The 19,118-nt window shown below is 50.2% G+C and overlaps 1 protein-coding gene across 4 annotated transcripts in view; it reads left to right on the top strand.

The window, feature by feature from the left end:
• LOC144731603 (intermembrane lipid transfer protein VPS13A-like) overlaps nucleotides 1-15,593 on the top strand; it is a 114,781-nt gene extending 99,188 nt beyond the window's left edge. The window contains exons 69-72 of one of the 4 annotated variants that reach the window (XM_078612780.1): nucleotides 6,654-6,745; nucleotides 8,791-8,914; nucleotides 10,284-10,358; nucleotides 11,816-15,593. In XM_078612780.1, coding sequence (XP_078468906.1) covers nucleotides 6,654-6,745; nucleotides 8,791-8,914; nucleotides 10,284-10,358; nucleotides 11,816-11,908 — 384 coding nt within the window. In that variant the 3' untranslated portion in view covers nucleotides 11,909-15,593. The other 3 variants (XM_078612777.1, XM_078612778.1, XM_078612781.1) reach the window with 3 other exon arrangements.
• Nucleotides 15,594-19,118: the final 3,525 nt, after the last annotated feature.

Raw genomic sequence — 19,118 nt, 5'->3', positions numbered from 1 at the left:
ACATTGACCTACGTGAAACATTAGCCAATCGTTTTTGTATAATGCACATGTATATTAAGTCATTCATTAATTGACGTTCACCTAGCACACTATTTGATGTGTGCGTGTCGTGGGCATGCGGGGCAATTTAATTGATGAATCAACGCGTCGTCACATACCCAGTACCCCGGGCTGCCTGACACCAGTTTGAAACTTTGTTAATTGTGAAAAAAAATGCTTTTAAGTTCGGGTGAGGCGCTCCATCATCACCACATTGCGGGTGTTAAAATATCTGGGAGCGATGAGTTTTTGACGTCTCGTTGATGGTCAAGCGTGTAAACGCAGCGTTGCGGTCAGCGCGCTGTGATTCTCTCGTAACGTCAGTGCGGTGATGGGATTGCCTCTCTAACTTTGAAGTCTTTTTATTTCACTTCGAAGATTCCAAATTCGAGTCAGACGGCCTGAGTCGAAGTTCTTCGCCTCCCTCTCAGGATAAGAGCCGTTGGTTGGCTCCGAGTTTGCGTCTTTCTTGGCGTGTTTTGGTAGGCTCAGCTTTCTCATTACCCAGGTAGGGCGCGACGCTAAGCGGGACAGGCGTCAGTGTTAGAAGTTCGACACCGAGCCCAGGCTATTCTCCAACACTGCCTTTACGCTTCGTGCGAAAATTAAACACGAACAGCAATTCACAGCCCTTTGCCAGTCCACTGCTAGAAGAAAGCCTCCCCATACAATATTGGTCATGTAGTTTGTATTTTGACCGTACTTCACTCCGCCAGTAAGTGCAGTTTGTTAAAGGGGGCGGCTAGGAACAGTTCCAGTATCACTCGCCACTGATGTTGGCCGTGTCCCGGAATCAAACTCGGGTCGTCGGGTTGAAAGCGCAGAGCGCCAAGCCGACGCCACTGCCACACCTCCAGTGCCTGAACCTCAACCCCTATCGTCTCTTAGCCCTGCCTCTTCAGTGCCTTAATAAAAAAATGTTTTTCATTAGGGGCCGATGTTGCTTTGTGTTTTTGTGTTATTTTTGTAATTTACAGGTAATTTTCTAATTCGGACCGTGACATCGAACACACACGTGGCCTCTACCCCCTTTCGAATCACATCCCGGCATCTGTGCCCGATCCACCGCAAAGCAGGCGGGCGCGTAGCATTCACGGCCAGTACGCCGCAGTATTTACCAGGGCAGGCCACTAAGCTCGAACCGCGAACCTCTGCGATGAGCGTCGAGTGCGGCGCAGCTCGGCCACGCTGCCGCCCCAGTGCTAGGAGGACGACGGCGGCGGCGTGCGTCGCTGCCGTGGGTCGTGCCTTAGTCGCTCCGGCTCGAGGAAACCCGCCACTGCGTTGCATGGGGTGGCAACGCATGCACGCACGCGCGACGCACGCACGCACGCGCGCCGACCTGGCCGGCATCCTAACGCTGTGTCTGCTTTCCCTCCCCCCCACGCCGCGCCGATCACGCTCTCAGCCGCAGTCTCTGCCTCCAGGACAAGACCGCTTCACGTAACACTTTTCTTTTGTTTTTACCTCATCCATCCATCCATCACCAGGTCAGGATGGGTCGAGGTCAGGTCGGGTGGCGGGGTCACGGGCAGGGTCGTGTGCACGCGCTCGGTGACGGTGCTTACCACGGTGTATTCTCGCGTTTTGGGGTCGCGGTGGCAGAGACGTAAAAGCGATTTGTTGGTTCGTAGCTGTGAAGATGTCTCGGGTTGCAGCTGCGGCGTTCAAATTTGTTACGAACAGTGTTTAAAGCCACAGTTAAGTTGTGGCTCGCAGCTTTGATCCACTCACTGTCCGATGCAATGCCAAATCATTCAAACAATAACGCCTCGACAGGTGAGCGACGATTCAGAGCGACGTCTCGTAGAAGCCTGGGCCTACCAAATTCCAGTCCTCTCGCCCATTATTTCTCCCCATCGTTGAGTGCATTTGCGTGTGCAACAACCGCGCGTGCATCTGGGTTATGGCGACACACCAATTGATTATTGGATATAACTCTACGGGGCTTTGCATTGTATTCCCACATATGCGTGGGTGGTTTTTATTGCCAGACAACAAGATTTACTCTACCATGTACGTGTGTATCTGGAACTTCTTTCACACCGTGTGTAGCCAACCGTGCTAATCGGAGGTGCGGGATGAATGGGATTGGCAAAACATCTCTCGGCAACAAAACAGATTCCTCAACTTCCATGGTGGCCTTCCGCGTGTAGATAACGCGCGTAATTAATCGTAAGGAAATTGTTGATTGCCGTGAGGAGATAACAGGACTGGAGTCTGGGAGGCACCGGCTCCGTCGCCCACCCTCCCCAAACGCGACACGCATCCCTGTCATGCGGGAGCTTGGCGGGTGGCGCCGTGGTTAGCGCGCGACCCGAGTTCAATTTCCGCTGACGGCCAACACAAGTGGCGTTTATCTAAACCGGTCCTGGGCCTCCTCTAGGTCGACTTCACCATCAAATGAGTGCCTGGTGCGGTGTGTAAACATTGCCAATGGGGAGACAAAGGCGGCCGAGTGTGGTGCTGGCCACATCATCCCCCCCCCCCCCCACCGTGTGCCGTTCTGGCCTTCATAGGTACTCGCGAACAGCACTTGCCCCATTCTGTTACAGGCTATACAGGGGATCTTTGTCTATGTGTGTCCTTGAACCCCTCCGACCGCCGAGCTCTCGCTCTGTTGGATCGATCGCGGGCGGTTCATGGTGGCGTGCATGCAATGTGGTGCGAGCGAGCGGGTCGCGTGTCCGTGCTGCGGCGTGTGCACGCCCCTCCGCGTGTCCGTGCTCCTCGCTACGCCGCACCCAAATTGAGCCCAGCCGCATGGCCACCAGAGCCATCGGCTGGAAATGAGGGTGGAGGCGTAACTTGGACAAGCCTTGGTATTTTATTTATATGCATCCACACGTGTCCTCCAGGGTGGTTATTAAGCTTTGATGATTAATTTCAGTAGCACCATTATTGTGCTAAGCTCACGATTTGAAAATGTTGTTTTTTAAACATTTGATGACAGATTGCTGTTCCATTGGTTGGCGGTCATGTGGCAAAGACATCCATGCAGGACCGCTGTGACTGACACCAGAGTTGCTATCCCAATGAATGATCCCTTATTCTATTGATTACCAAACAAAGTGTATTGTGACCACCCATGGTGTGTGATCATATATCATATACCACCTCATTGTCCAAAAATTAAAGGCCTCACTAATGCCTGCCAGTGTCATTTCCGGTTTTTGCTTTGGTCCCTTGTAATTCATGAAGCTCACGTTGGACTTGCGTCCCAGTGCTATTGTTCTCTCTGGGTTTTGGCGAATCTTCCTCCTCTCCGTGCGCTGCCACGCCCGACGTGACGCCGTGTGATGCTGGAATGTTGCCGTTCTAAAGCGCCGTCTCTCTCAGTCCCGTACGTTCAGCGCCATTACGTCCGGGTGTTTCACTGCTATTCTCACGGGCGACATGCGTGGGTCACAGCCTCCGACACCGGCCGGCGGCCGTAACCCGGCATCCGCTCTTTCTCTCTGTGCCGCGTCGCTTGTCGCCACCGTATTGTTCGCTCGGCGCTGCTGCCGGCATCGTTAGCGCGGGCTGGGCGGCTCGCTGGGTGCCGTGTGCGACTACGTGGGACGGTGGCGCGTGGTGGCGCATGGTGCGCGTAAGTTAGCCGTGTGCGGTGCGGGGTTGTGCGGTGTGGGGCCTTGGCAAATTGTGTGCAGACAAACCTCAACGCCTCCTTACAGACTACACTGTAAATAAATTGCGTCGCTGCCACTGGTGAACAAATGTTCGTGTTTTTGTTCCGGATTATTTCGTCGTAAGCATTCGCTCTTCCCGACGGTGCGCTGCGACATTATTTGTAAGCGTGTAACAATTCCCCAATCCCACTACCCTCCTGCGATTTAATGAACCGTCAAGATTGAAGCGTTGATTATATTTTCAGTGTCGTTTTTTTTCCTGTCTCTTTGGGACTGTGCTTCGCGTACGTTCAGCGCCATTCCATCCCATTTTTTTCATTTTTAAGATAACGTTTGCATACAATCCGCATAAATTGTAAGCGATGTTCTTTTCTTTGCGCAAAATCTAATTTTAATCAGTGAATGGTTACATGCTTAACAATAATCAGCAATGCAAATGGATACACCATCGAACTGTAGGAGTCAACACAAATTAATTCCAACACGTGGTGACAGGTGAGATTGTGTGCGCAAACTGGTCATTCACATTCAGCTTTGAGTCATAATTGTAGGTGGTGTGTGACCTATGACAGTCGCTGCAAACCTGCCTAACGCTCTTCCCCCAGTGGCCGTAGCTTTTCTAGCTTGGCAACGATGCAACAAGGTTGGTGACCGGTGGGCCGGGATAGTACACTGGTAACACTTGTGGCTCCACAGCACAAAGGGCCTGAGTTCGAATCTCAACCTAGACACCTTTCTGTGTGGAGTGTGCATGTTCTCGCCCCCTGTTCTGCGGAGGGTGAGTGTCGGAGAGTGAGTGAGCATGCAGTTTGTATCTTCTACTCCCTGTTCTGCTTTTCCTCCGAGTTCTACATTTTCCTCCCACAGCGAAAGAAAAAAAAGCCCGTACATTGTTACCGATATTGGCCCAAACATACGCATTGGTGCAAAAATTACCTGCAAATTACTCAACAGGGATTATGTAAGCAACATCACCCCCATGTGAAAAACTTGACAGGCGCCCTCCCGACAAAAAGAGTACTGAGACTCGCCTAGGCTTTCCTGGGCAGGCAAGTGTCAACACACGAATGGATAGTGTCAAAGAGAACCGCCACATGCCCCACAGTGGGTGCTTGTTTTGGGCAATCAGTGGCAATTGAACTGCGCGTTGTAAGAGATCGTATGGCTCCTCATGGAGCTGCCGTCTGGGCCACGAGTGGAGGCGCAAGAAACAAAATACTCGCCCACACTCGCCACCAACACTGCATTGAAAGATTAAAATATATAGACGTGGTCACGTTCCGGGACGATGTCGATGAGCGTGATAAGCTCATTGTTAATTGCGCTCGTGCACCACTGCCAACGTGGCATCGTCAGTTCTGATGATCAACAAGTAATAATAATGACGATCCTTGCCAGTTGCCAACGGCGTAGTTGACTGGCACAGTGAAAGTAGGAAGAGTTAAAAACTCCTTTTCGTCTTTAGTTTGTTGTCCTTCCCCCGCACCTCCGATTACCACGGTTGGCTACGTACGGCGCGAAAGAACTTCAACATCCATAGTTGGTTGGAGTGAGGCTGGCAAGCTTGGAGTTGATGGAACCTGGCTGGCTTCTTTAGCTTCACGAGTTGCCCTCTGCGGAAGAAACACCCCGAGCCTACCCGTGTCAACGCATCGATGCCGCACGAGCATGATGCTCTTGTTAACAAAGATGTGTTTGATTGGGGGGGTTCACCGTTGTCTTTCACGATGCGGGCACTCTTTACACTAACTTTGAAGCCTTAATCATCTGAAAATGAAAAAAGGCATCGGTAGTGTGTTCATCGAATTTTGCCAGTCGGTGGCGAGCAATGAACTGCACATTGAGACGAGGTCTCGTTTTGAAGTATGGCAAATCTTTGTGATTGTTAGCCACGGTGAAAAAGGTTTTTGGATGTTACTACCAACAAAATTACGATAAAGAATACAATGGATATTTACGTAGCATTTAGATTCACCGCATCTTAGGATGCTGTACAGAACAGTCAGCGTATTTTATAGATTCATAGGGAGAAGCAGTCGGGTCATAGACTAGAGCGAAATAATGGAGGTATTTAGCTTGGACCTGAACAGGGGCAGAGAATCGACAGCACGGGTGGCTGGGCGAAGGGCTCGCTGGGAGTACTGGGTGGTGTTTCCCCGGTTGGACTGGGGTAAGAGTCTTGACGTAGGTGTGAAAATCCCGAGGTTGGAGCAAAGTCCTCCGACAGCTGGAGGGACTGGCCCAATGAGATTTAACGTAATTAAGCCGCGCTAATCGAGCAAACGACACATGGTGGTCGTGAATGAAAAATATAGAACAAAAACTGAAAGGTGTTCATAGACGCGTGAAGAGATGCATGCTGGGAATTACACCGAGCGACAAGAAGCGGAGCGCTTGGATCTTGAGACTGTACACAGCAGTTTAATGACGTCATCCATCCCGTGAAGAAACGTAAGTGGGCTTGGGAAGGAGACACGTCAATCGAAGGGATGACGAGCGACGGTCAACAATGATAACGGCGGAGTGGCGGCCAAGGATTGAAACGCGTCCGAGAGGACGACAGCCGCGGAGATGGAGCGGTGAGATCTGTTTGTGTGCAGGTGCTGGGCGGATCGTTTGCATCGCAGAACCCCGAGAGGTGGCGGCAGCAGCAGCTTGGGTAGTCCATTCAGAAGTGGATCGATCATGGCAGAGTTGAATTAGCACGCAGTGTCCCAGTCGGAATGTTTTGTGATTTAATGATTGGTAGCCTTCTGAATAACCCCGAATTCTGACTTACTCGAGTCTGGCTTTCGGAGGTTGAATCGTGCCGTAGCGTAGCATTCTCGATGTGACGGTGCACTGGGAAGTCTTAAGCACCGTTTACCGTGACGGGGGCGGGGAGCTCCGAGCAATGCGTTTGTTTTGCTTTGCGTGTTATCTGTTTTGTCTTGCTCTTGTTTTGTGTGTGTGGTTTTTGTATTTGAACCCGGCTCTTGTCAGAAAATCGAGAATGGGAAATTTGCACTGGACCAGTACCGGGCACACGAGTTCGTCACAAAGGACGGGCGCAACGTGTTTCTGGTGACGAACAGGCGAGAGACGCACGCACACACACCCAAGCCGCACACACACAAGCCACACGCACACGTGCACACACATGTGCACACACACGTACATGCGTGCACACATGCACACACCCAGCCACACACACGCGCGCACACACACAGCCACACACACAGCCACACACACAGCCACACACGCGCAAGCACGCACACGCGCTCACCCAACCACGCACACACCCAACCACGCACACACCCAGCCACGCACACACCCAGCCACGCACACACCCAACTACGCACATACACATGCATGCAGGCAGGGACAAACGCACCACTGCCATCAATCCTCATGCTTTGCATGTGGGCAGCTGCAACAAACGTGGCAACCTCGTGGTCAAGATTAAACAAAATATTTTATTATTACAAATAGGGTGTACTTTTGAAGAGAATTATCCGTCGCAGCATGGATGAAAGCCAGTCGGTCTGAGTGTCCAACACTGCGGGTATATTACGAGCATTTCTCCCTTGGCAAGAAAGGTGGACAGATGATTTTTATCTAAATTACAGTCCTGATTGCCTGACATTTTGCCCAAAGTGAAAGCCGATTCATGATTGTACCAATGATTTTCCCACATCTCTTAAGGGTCTTATCTGTACATCTGAAATCTTGGAAGTTTGAATCCAACACTTTCTGTGAAAGATGAGAAACCCCATCAAATCCGGAAAATCCGTGTAGGCTGCAAACAAATAGAAATCACAACACACCATAACTCAACTCACGACGATTCTAAATGTGGAGGCAAAAACCGAAGGACCCGGAGAAAAATCCACGCGACCACGGGGAGAACATGCAAACTTCAAATATACAGGCGTCAGGATCGGAATCAAACCCACGACCTCTATATACCAGACGACGTCGTTAACATCTCGCCATCATGGTGAGATGTTAAATATCACTGATTTAAGGTCCAAGCCTGGAGGACATTTTCACAATTCTGGCGTCGTGTCTCGCTACTGCTCGTGAACATCGCACCTTGATATGTTGTTAAATCTCATCGTGGCAGTGTCTGTGTGGAGCACACACACACATACGTGAGCCCTCTCGCACGCACAGTTCTCACAAACTTTTCACCGCCACACTTCCTTGCATTGCACTGCACGCACACACCCAACACCCGTGGTGATCCCATTGTTTCCCCGATCCTTGCCGCTTGAAGTGCTCGCGCGAGCTGGCAAGCCTCGTGCATTCGTGCTGCGGAAACGTGATGGATGACCCTGACAAATGCGCAATCACAACAACAATGCTGGCTGGAATTCACCACTACTTTTTTCTCCTTTGACTGACTGTCTCTCTTCATGAGGGGGGGGAGACTTTCATCCAGCAGTGGATTGACGAAGGGCCATACAATATACAATTGACACCATTTACAGTGGGATGCTTTGATGGTGGAATGGTCAGCACACTGGACTGGAAATCCAGAAGTCGCCGGTTCCATCTCGTGGCACGGAAGTTGAAACAATGATGGAAGTTTGTTCACCCAGCAGTATAAATAACTACACCACCGATTGAAGCCCCAAACCTGCATGACATTTTCACAATTTTGGCAACTGTCTGATGATGCTGTCGTAAGCACCAGCGAAATGTCCGTACCTAATTGTTAAATGCTCGTAGATGGCTCTCCAACACCTGCTGCTGAACCAATAATACATTTGCCACGTTTGTTCACGCGACAATTTTTATTCATTGGCTGTGTCGGGTGGAGGAGGGTTTACGACACACATTTTACTCGGGCGATCCGACTCAAAAATTAATCGTGAATCAATATTAGTTGCGAAAGCCTACCACGTGTTAAATTTGCTGCGCTGCGGAGTTACGTGCGGTGGGGTAAGATGTAGGTACCTCTTTCGAAGACGCCTGGCCAGCGGTGAGAAAGGGAGGGGGGGTGGGAGAGGCCTTACCGCGGGCAGCGGCGTTCGCGATCGATCGCAGATTTTGCTCCGTCACCCTCGCGCCTCCCACCGTGACGACGCGCGTGTGCGCCGCGTGTTTGGCCTGCTGGGCGCCGCACGTGATGCAGGCGGGTGATGTTCGTCACCAAGGACGACATGTTCGGCCAGGTGACGTGCGACTGGCAGTACATGTTCAACGAGTTCACCGACCCGCCGCTGCGCGAAGGACGGCGCCTCTGCATCCTCGCTAACGTGAGCCGCTTCACACCACCCCCACCACCCCCCTCTCCCCTCCCCCCCCCCACTCCAACCTTCCACGACCGAGAGATTTCTCTCTCACCTTCATCGTCATCGTCGCTCAATATTCACACCGCGCCTCCTGTGCGCTACACCTCGAGGCGCCCTGCAAGAAGGGTACCTCCTTGTGGCAGCTGTCCCTGTGAGACACAAGGTGACCACGGCACTTGGCCAGCGATTGGGCATTAGTCTGCCGATAGGGGGGTGGGTGGTGTTGCTGCTGCTATGCAGCTTCCCAATGAAGTAATTTGAGAGGACTAATTTTTTTAATCAAATCTGGACTGTGGTGCCGGAACGCTTTGGCACCCTCTTTATAGCGTAACATCACGCGGGGTTTACACAGGTCAGTGTGAAGCACACGCCGCGCAGTATTTACTGTGAATACGGTGGTGTCGTCGTCAAACTCTGCCCTGCTGTCATGGGCTAGTGCAATGGATTTGCAATCCGGAGATCGCGGGTTAGATTCGACCTCCCGCAAAGGCAGTTGATAAAATGATGCAAGTTTCATAAATCCCCGGCCCCCCCCCCCCACAAGCGCCTCTGGTCCCCCCCCAGTGGTGTGTGATGAGGTCACACCGAAGTCAGTGGATCTGCAGGCCGTATGTTGTGGGCTCAAGTAAAAAAAAATGTTACTATTTAAAATTTTTATTTAAAGTAAACTCTTTTAAAACTATTTCAACTCTTTGGTTCTTTCGGTAAAGTCACGTATAAAGAAAATAAATTAAATAATAGAATACGACGTTTCGATTGCAACACAAGCAGTCGTCATCAGGTAGAACTAAATTTGAGAGAGAGAGACAAAACACAGACACGGAGACACACAGACAGACACACAAGCAGAGAGAGACAACACAGAGACACACACAACATAGACACACAGAGACCCAGCGCCTCTGTGTCGAGGCCTTAAATATAGAGAGAGCGGGGGGGGGCAGAGAGAGAGGTGGTTCTGCTGGGGCAGATAAATTAGCATGTCAATGAGAGTTATATAGTTATTTTTCAGAAGGGAACCTGGCCACAAATGATAGCTCATCGAAGTGGCTTATGTGGAAATATATAGCAGCAAAACAATCTAAACTCACGTCGATTCTAAATGTGGAGGGAAAAACCAAAGGACCCAGAGAAAAATCCACGCGACCACGGGGAGAACACGCAAACTACCAATATACAGGCATCAGGGTGGGGATCGAACCCACGACCTCCTGCATACCAGGCGAGGTAGTTAACATCTCGCCAGAGTGAATGGGGGCTGTTCTGCCAGCAGTTCGAGTAAATAATGTCAGGGCTGTCATTGTCTTGTTGCTACTACTCTGCTGTTGCGCAGGAGAAGCTCAAGTCTGTCTTCCACGTGAAGAATATTGGGAAAATCCTGAACTTCCCCACGGACTCCATGGCCGAGGTGAGTCCGTTGGCCATACTTCATCAGTGCTTCATCAGTGCTTCATCAGTGCTTCATCAGTGCTTCATCAGTGCTTCATCAGTACTTCATCAGTGCGATTTGGCGACGGTCGGGGGAGGACGTGCCCAGGACCGGCACGGGTACCGCTCGCCACCGATGTGACCGAGAATTGAGCTCAAATCACCGGGTTCATCGTGCGATGCGCTAACCATTACGTCACCGCTCCCCTCCTCCCATACTGTCTTAAGTGGACTGTTCATTATAATTTACAGGCCTTTTGGCAATTCACCGCTGGATGAAGTCATGTTTCTGTACGCACTTTTCTTCACGCGGTCGAATCCCGTAAACATATGAAGGCTGCCTTCATGGAATGGACTTTTCAGCAGCCACGCAGCATGGGAAGACACACTTCCACACACAAATGCACTCTTGTTCTCAGGACCTTCATTTATTAGCCTGTCCCTCTCGTGCACTGCTTCTCAACCTTGTTTGGCTACTGTACCCCTTGTTGAATTTTGCCTAAATCAACATGGTTCTGAGAAATGTATGAAAAATGATTATCAATATTTTAACCAATGGGACCTTTTTGCCTCCAAAATGTTCTGTGTATCTATTTGGTGTTTGAACATCTCAACACAACTGATTTATTGCCAGAAAGGGTAAAACCTATTCTTATTTTTCATCAACATTTAAACCAATTGTCCATTGTGTGAGGTATCATAACTAGCTAGTAACTGCAAGCAAATAAAAACAACAACGGACGCTCTGTTCGCGCTCGCTGGTCACTCTTGGAAACTGCATTGTTTACGATCGGCGAGTTTAGAAAGGTCTTTTATAGCTTGATTTGAAGCTTTCGTGACTGCAGGAATTACTCTTTGGTTCTTTCGGTAAAGTCACGTAGAGCCAGTGGGGGGGGGGGGGGGGGTGGCATGTGCCCCCCCAATGATCCGATCGAAATCCCTCATTTCGATCGGATCATTGAGGTTTATTAGTAATAAATCGGAATTTTGCGAACCCCACTGCCACTGTGTAGCATATTATTACGTGCCAGGGACTCTATGAGATGATAGGACAATAGTCTGAGTCCTTAATTGGCAATAAGTAACGGCAAAGCAGTTATAAGTGACTCACAGAATTGTGCGCAGTTGCGTAATATAGTACACGACTTCCCTGAAGGCATTTACCTTCAGCGAGCGCGATGCTGATCACACACGGTTCCAATTCGACCCTCGATCGATGGCTGCGCCAGCACCGCACACGTGTCGAATAAAGAGCAAGGGACAAGTCCTTACTTAGTAACGACTCCTAACATTTTTAATTGCTGGAGGGGTTGTCCCCCCTACCTGAAAATCCTGGCTCCGCCATTACCACGTACCCCCAGGGGTCTGCTTATCGCCGGGTGAGAACCACTGCTCTCGCGAGCCCTCGTCTCACCCCCTGCTCTCCTCCCACAACAGGAAATGCTGAAAAAGCTGGAAGAGGCGCACCGAAAATGGAAGGAGCAGCGCTTCCTGACTTCCTCCGAGGACAATCCAGACTGCAGCGACTAGGCCAGTCTGTGCACGCGCTTACTCTGCGTGGCATGCAGCAATCGAGGAAAGTGTCCTGTGCCAGAGGAGGAGGAAGATGCTTGGCACGTCTCTTACCGTCTTGAGCCACGCCTCCTCCATCCTGCGCTCGTCTAGCGTGACCCCCCCCCATCGTCAGCCTCTTCCGCTGTTGCCCTCTTGGCCACCGCCACGCAAACTAACGCTGGGGCGCAGGCCGGACTGCGAGGGTGTGGTTGGTTTGCTCTTTTAAAACGCGCGGCGAGCAGCACCGCTCGGTGAGGCCCCCGGTAACGCAACAGCCGTCCCCTTGCGTAGCAGAAGATGGAGACTCAACAAGATGGCGCCGCCCCTCTCGCACACACGTGCACGCACACACGCGCACACGCACACACACGCACACCCAAGTGCTTCCTACCCACCCTGCCGCCCTCCTGTCTTGACATTCAATGCCCCGTGGGGCCCGGCGCTGCCTCGCTAACTTTACCCAACCTTGTGCCGCTACTCTCGGCACGTAAGATTTTGAGCCGACGTTTATTTTGCCAGCGGCTAGCCGTGGATGCGAGTCGAACCCTGTGTTGCTTCTTGTACGTTCTGTACTGCCACCGAGCACACCGCAGAAAGATGCAGATAGAGATTGGCTGATGAAAACCATTGGATGTGTGTGATTATTGTTCAGATTCTGCCCATTACTTCAGGAATGTGTGTCTTGTTTAACACCACCGGCTCAACAGAGACATTTGTAGGCTACTGCTGCTGCTGCTCTCATGTGAGATTTGCTAGACTTCAGTTTCCTGACTCCAGTCCAGTCTGCTCATGCTCACCAACCACCACTCACCCCTTTGATGCATAAGGTGAATGATAGGCCCTAGTGGCTGGAATTCAAAACTGGAGTGGATTAGGGCTCCACGGACCGGTTCACCTGCGTAGGTTGCCTCTGTTAGAGGCAAGGGAGGGCAGCAGGAGCGAAGGAGAGTCGCAGCCCCGTTGCATCTATTGGCCACTCCCGCCCCGTGTAATGTCCCATCATTTCACAGAGACGTATGCAATGCACATTGTGGTATTAAAATGTACTGTCATGCGCACAGTCCTACCCAGTTGTTCAGAGCTGCGTGGGTGGTGATTGATGGATCCGATGGCAGCGGGTTGAGCATTTTTTGCCACCGGCTGTTTTTTTTAATTTGTACCTGCAGCTTTGTTGGAGAGACTTGTGTTTGAGTGAGTTATATCGGTTAAGCGTTTCATACCAGGGGTGGCACCACACTGAGTGCTGCTGTCCAATGGAAAGTGGAATGTTCTGCTTTGCCAACAAGACTGCTGTGTGCATTATAATAACATGTGCTCTGACAAAGTATCACTCCAAATAGTCAGAGGGTACACACTTTCTTGCAGAGCATTTTTATACCATTACGCTGAGTAAGAATCGACACCATTAATAATCTGCGTGCGAATTTTTGTGTTTTATTGAGGCTAACTTGTGGGGGGCTCATGTTGCTCGTTCAAATGGCTCAGATTTAATCTCGCCTTGGGTTTCATACATCACTCGCTCGTCATTGCAGTATGTTTTTTGTATTTATCTCTGCACGGTTTACATTTTTTTTCTGGTAGCAGAAAGAAGAAACGTTTTAGGCAACTCTTCTAGTAAAAAGACAACTTCACTTTTTAAAGCCGTTAAATTTTAAAAGAAGTGTACCGATTGCACTCCTTTGCCAAGGCACTGTGCCGAGATTTGGCTCACGCAGAGCCACAATCACGGAGGCATGCTGCTGCGCCCGCAGAGCATCCGCGGTATCGAGCGTTCCATTTTTCAGATTGTTCGGGGTGGCATAGCGCACTTAATGTGTGCTCTTATCCCGGCAGGTGGGGCCCTCGCCACTTCGGTCATTTACGACTCACGGCACGCGAGCTGGGTCTCACCCAACTCCCTGCTGAATTCTGCCCAATTCCTAACCTGCCCAAGCGCGGCCTTGATGCCACAGTTTACTCTTAACTGTCATAAAATTAGACGCCTGGCGTGACTTTGGGAGTGTCGTTATGCCGCCAGCTGGTTTCCAAATGGATGGCTGCGATTTTGTTGGTAAATTTGATGAGTTTTTGTCGGCGGGAGTCTGATTCGGCCGCGAGTTCGTTCACGAGGACGCCTGACACTTCAGTCTCTGCCGCTGCGCTGATGTAGCCAGCGACCAGTCTCGCCTTAGTTTGGATGGTAAAGTTGTCGGCCCATTTCCGCTCAGTCATAACTCCGCATAACCTAAGAAAATGAGCTTTTTTCAAATCCTGTTATAATCGACGACAACTAAGCTTTACTCCATTTCACGATTTGTAGATGCAGCTCGTACAATTGAAGAGGGGCGGCCAGAGCGTCGATTGCGATCTGCACGCAGCTCCCAGGCAGCTCCAGTGCGGCTCCGTAGAGACACAACTAATTTGTAACTTTTCACTTCAGAAAATTCTGCGGATGCCGGAGTGGCCCAGGCCACTCGTCCCTATGGCAGCGGAGCCAGACGCGATTACTTCCGAGGCGCTCCCGCAGATTTATAAATTTGAAACTCTACAGCCAACCAGCACGAGCGCACTGGCCGACCACCACCCGACGTGACTGCCCCACGTGGTCGTGCGTCTTGTGGCTCTCGGCCACGTGGTTTGCGGCTCATATGGCTGGAAGTTTGGCCGTCCTTGCCATAGAAGAATGGCATCGTATGATTGTAACTACACACTCTTATTCATGTCTAGGCCCCATGGACTGTGTAGTTACACCCCACCACTTAGTCGGGGTGACTTTTGAGGTTCTCTCGAAGGGAGATGAAGGCTCCCTGCAGTGAGAGGGCCCTCTGGTTTACATAACAGCCCGCATGCCAAATCGAATGTCACATACATACATATATACTCCACGTACTCGTCTGAAAACCAGTCCTTTGGGACCACCACAGTGGTTGCACTTCTGAGTGTCATTCGCTTGTCCAAATGAAACGACTAATCCGGCCAGCTGGATCGGCTGTAGAGCAAATGGCTCATAATCAGAAGGTTGCGAGTTCAAATCCTAGTTGAGGTTTGCTCGGCCCATCGTCCCTCCAGGATCAATAAAAAAAATGTTGCACCGCTTTGTAGAGAAGTCAACAGTGGTTGCCCTAAGGATAGTCTCGCAACCTGCCATCGGAACGCGGAATCTCCACAAATTGGCTCAGGGCTCCCGGGAGATAAGCGTCGTCACAACGCTCCGTTAGAAACCACTGACTTGCCATGTTTTTGATTCCAATAGAGACTCCAGAAGGCTTGAGCACCCTGTGGTCGTCCTTGAGGACTGGGATTGTGGAGGTCAGTAATTTGGTTTACGTTTGCGTGTGCGATTTGGAGCGTTTCTTTTGAGGGGGGGGGGGGGGAGTGTTGTTTTCAAGCACGTACATTGCACTAGTCTACTTGGCCATTCACACGCCGTAATTTGTATTATTGTCGCGTTCGCTGTAAAGTCTTGCCGGTGTTATGTTTCCTTTGCGTGGCGTTGATATGCGGCACAATGTTAGGATTCATAAGAGTTGGTCGCCGTGTTTGAGCTTTCTTAAAACTGCTCAGACGCGGGACGTGTGTCACCCCTTTCCGCTTTTGGTGGAACGATGCAGTTGACGAATATCGATTCTTATGGCTCACGATGTATACATTAAATTGCATGTGCAAGAATCACAAAGACAAATGTTGCGGATAATGTGTATGAAATAATGGAACAAGTAAAATTGCAGAAACAGGACAGAAAAAACTAACAAATAGTACAAAGGAGACGGTAGAAGCAAAGACGAATTGCATAGAATCTTGAATAAAATCAAGAATAGCGACATTTCATCCAACCACCTGGCAGGGTGAGTCGTTTACACACCGAGCATCATGCCTCGCAGCCCTGGCCGGGAACTGAGACAGAAGAGCCCGGTTCCCATTCTGCTGTGGAAATAAATCACCCTTGAGACTCGGCCCTCGGTACACTAAAAAACTATAAACAATTTTTATGTTATCAGGTAAGGCTCACTGAGCTACTATATAGTTATTTTTCAGAAGCACCCTGTTCACAAATGATAGCCCAATGAAGTGGCTTATGTGGAAATTTATAGCAGTCAAATACTCTAAAAGGATATTTCTACATGTGGAGGAAAAATCCACGCTATCACGTGAACATGCAAACTCCAAATATACAGGCGTCGGGGTTGGGATCGAACCCACGGCCTGCATAGCAGGCGAGGGAGTTCACGTCCCGCCACCGCGGTGCCCACATGGAGGTGGCCCCATGGCCGTACTCCAGCGAGTCGGGAGCGAGGCATCTTGGGTATGTATCTAAATCAACATTGGGGTGCAAGCTGATCCAGCAGGGTAAGTTATTCAGCACAAGGAAATGACATTCAATCAATGGGCCAATGGACTTTCCAGATTAATGGTTTCCAGTAGCATTTGTTGACACAACCTAATTTTTGCGGCTTCAAGGTATTCGTAGATTACGCTTGTCAATAACATCGGGCCAGCAGCATCGATTTGCCTTTTGACCAAATCCCCCTGAATGCATCCAATCTCAGGAGTTCTCAATCCAAGGAGGTTTTAGTTTGGTTAACGCTTGGATGGGTGTGACCACCATACATACAACTGATTAATATAGAGGAATATCACCGCAAGTGCTGCGATGAGCCAGGAGATGGCAGTACGGCAATGGGTTGAGTACAGATTTTGTCCACTCGCTTGATCGAGTTTGTGGATGGCATCTGTATTGAGCTTGATCGCCCTTGTTGTGCGCGTGGGGTTTCTCCAGATATTCCGGTTTCCTCTCACAAGACAAACACGAAAGGAATGAGCCAAAGATCCTAATGCAGGATTCTTGTAACAGCCTTTAAGACTCGGTGAGGCTTGCCCGGGTGCATGTTCACCATTAGTTTATTATTTAACAGGCCACACGTTTAAGTACAGCCAATATTTAATTACGCAAAAGCCATTGTAAAACATTAATCTGAAGGGTCTCGGTTGCATTTTTTCAACAATTAAAATCCCCCTTCATTACTTAGTACTGTAGTAGGAATTTAACAGTGCATTGATTTTTTTTTAATGACATACTCCTGTTATATTTACGATAATGCCGCAGACAACACCCTATACATGAGATGGAAAATAGAAAAGGAAACTAATCAAAATGTAAATACGAGACAAAAATAATTGATTCTTGAATCGAATTGTGACAATTCATCATATCACTGGGGGAAGAAATCATTACACGCCTTCCCGTTAGGGTATCCCAGAGGTCCATCAAGTGACCATGTCTCTATATCCTAGTTAAGCCCAGTCTGTCCACTAGCTTTAGGCATTTGAGGTCGTGGGCTGGACATTGTTAGTCAGCAATGTGGTGCTAATTTTGCATGGAAAGTAAAATAAAAACACATTTCCCGCAGCCACAATGCCTCCTTCCAGAGGGCATGTACGCAGCCCTATGGAGATAATAGTATCAGCGTGCCGAAGTACATGGCTAGCTGTTGCGAGCGACGCACGTGGCCTACACGCAGCGCTCTGCAGTGTGCGTGCGCGTGTTCCCGGTGCCCATCGGCGGTGGGGACTGTGGATCAGAGCGCAGGGGGGGGGGGGGGGTTGCCCCAAATCCCCCCCCACCTTGGCTGCCCTTTGATCCGTGCCGTTAATGAGCTTTACATTCGTCGCCCGGGTAGAATTGATCGGTGGCCAATTGCATCTGTCCTTGTCCTGCGTGACCTCGGAGGGCAGCCTCGAAGGGCAAGGGAGACGGTCGCTGTCGGCCGCACGGGCCTCGTTTGCACAGCGCGCACGGCCACGTCCTGATCCTATCCCACCTCTCGCCAGGTGACACCGCGGGACGTATTCGGCGACCCAGGAAAGCATTGCCGGCCCGGCGAAGTGGATGTCGGAGACCTTGTATAATCAAGGCACGTTAAATGAATAATTATTAATCCCATGTAAAAGGTTTGCAGCTCTCTCCGCGAAATTTCAAGTTGGGTACTAAAAATGAATTGAAGACGCGGAAACGTGGGATGGGGGGGGGGCCCTCCGCCAGCTTCTTGTTGACGGTGGTGGCCACGCTGAGTGAACGGCGAGGTGATGGCAGTGCGAGATTGGGTGTCGTGGATGGGGAACGGACGCCCGCGAATGTTGGGCCGTCTCCCACAAGTGGCGTGAGAAAAAACAAATACTGAGAAAATTAAACTGAACGGAGAAAGAGATCGGAATCAAACATGGCACTTTGTTGGTCAGCACTATTCTCAGCGGCATTGCATGATATGGGCTTAGTTGTGTCTGGGATATGATCAACGAAGAGTTGATAATAATATCCAAAAGCTTCGGTTTTACGGCCAGATAATAAGTGATGCAATTTATACTGGTAGGAACCTCCTGGTTACACCAGCCCACAGGGGATTATTGTGTCCGTCCATCGTGCAGGGAGGGGCTGGGTGGGGAGGGTGGGGAGGGGCTGGATGGGGAGGGTGGGGAGGGGCTGGGTGAGGAGGGTGGGGCTGGGTGGGGGGTGGGAGGAGTGGGGCTGGGTGGGGAGGGGCTGGTCACCCCGTGGTGCCCTTATAAAACTTAACGTTTAACCTACTCACGCCGGCTTGTGCCCGCCCTCACAGTCGGCCATATTTGCGGAATACACCACGCCGCCGTTGACCCTGGCCATTGACCGAGTAACCCAACTTTCCTACCAGCTCCCTCCGCAGGAATGTGTTTATAATGCTCTATGGGCTATATATACACACACATGTTGCATTCATTACCTGTTACTTTTCAGGAGTAACTGGGTGCCCATTTCTTCCACACTTTAGCAATGCATTGTGATTAACAACTCCACTGTTAATAGCTCTTGCCTACACCTCCAGACAACACAGCAGCGAATTCACAGGCTTAGGCTTGCTAATTTGGCCTGAAAAAAACACCGATTACTATTGTCACAACTTTTTAACTAAAACTTGTTCAATTGCCGACAACCCATCACTAACCGGAACTTTTTAAAATCCAGATTGAAAACTGATTTCTTTCATTGTTTTTAGTGCTTAGTTGTCCCTCCGCCGCACCTCCGATTGGCACGGTAGGCTACGTACGGTCAAGCAACCGACATGACCTCCAGATCATCGGAGGCTTTCATCCTGAAGTGTATTTACAATGAGCTGTAAATAAATATTTAACAACATCTGTTATTGGGTTTCTGCCAAATAGCTATTACTAATGG

This window comes from Lampetra planeri, chromosome 39 (assembly GCF_965212315.1).
Source record: "Lampetra planeri chromosome 39, kcLamPlan1.2.h2, whole genome shotgun sequence".
NCBI classification, from domain to species: Eukaryota; Metazoa; Chordata; class Hyperoartia; order Petromyzontiformes; family Petromyzontidae; genus Lampetra; species Lampetra planeri.
Note: the sequence above shows the minus strand (reverse complement) of the source record. Positions and strands in the feature narration are given on the sequence as shown.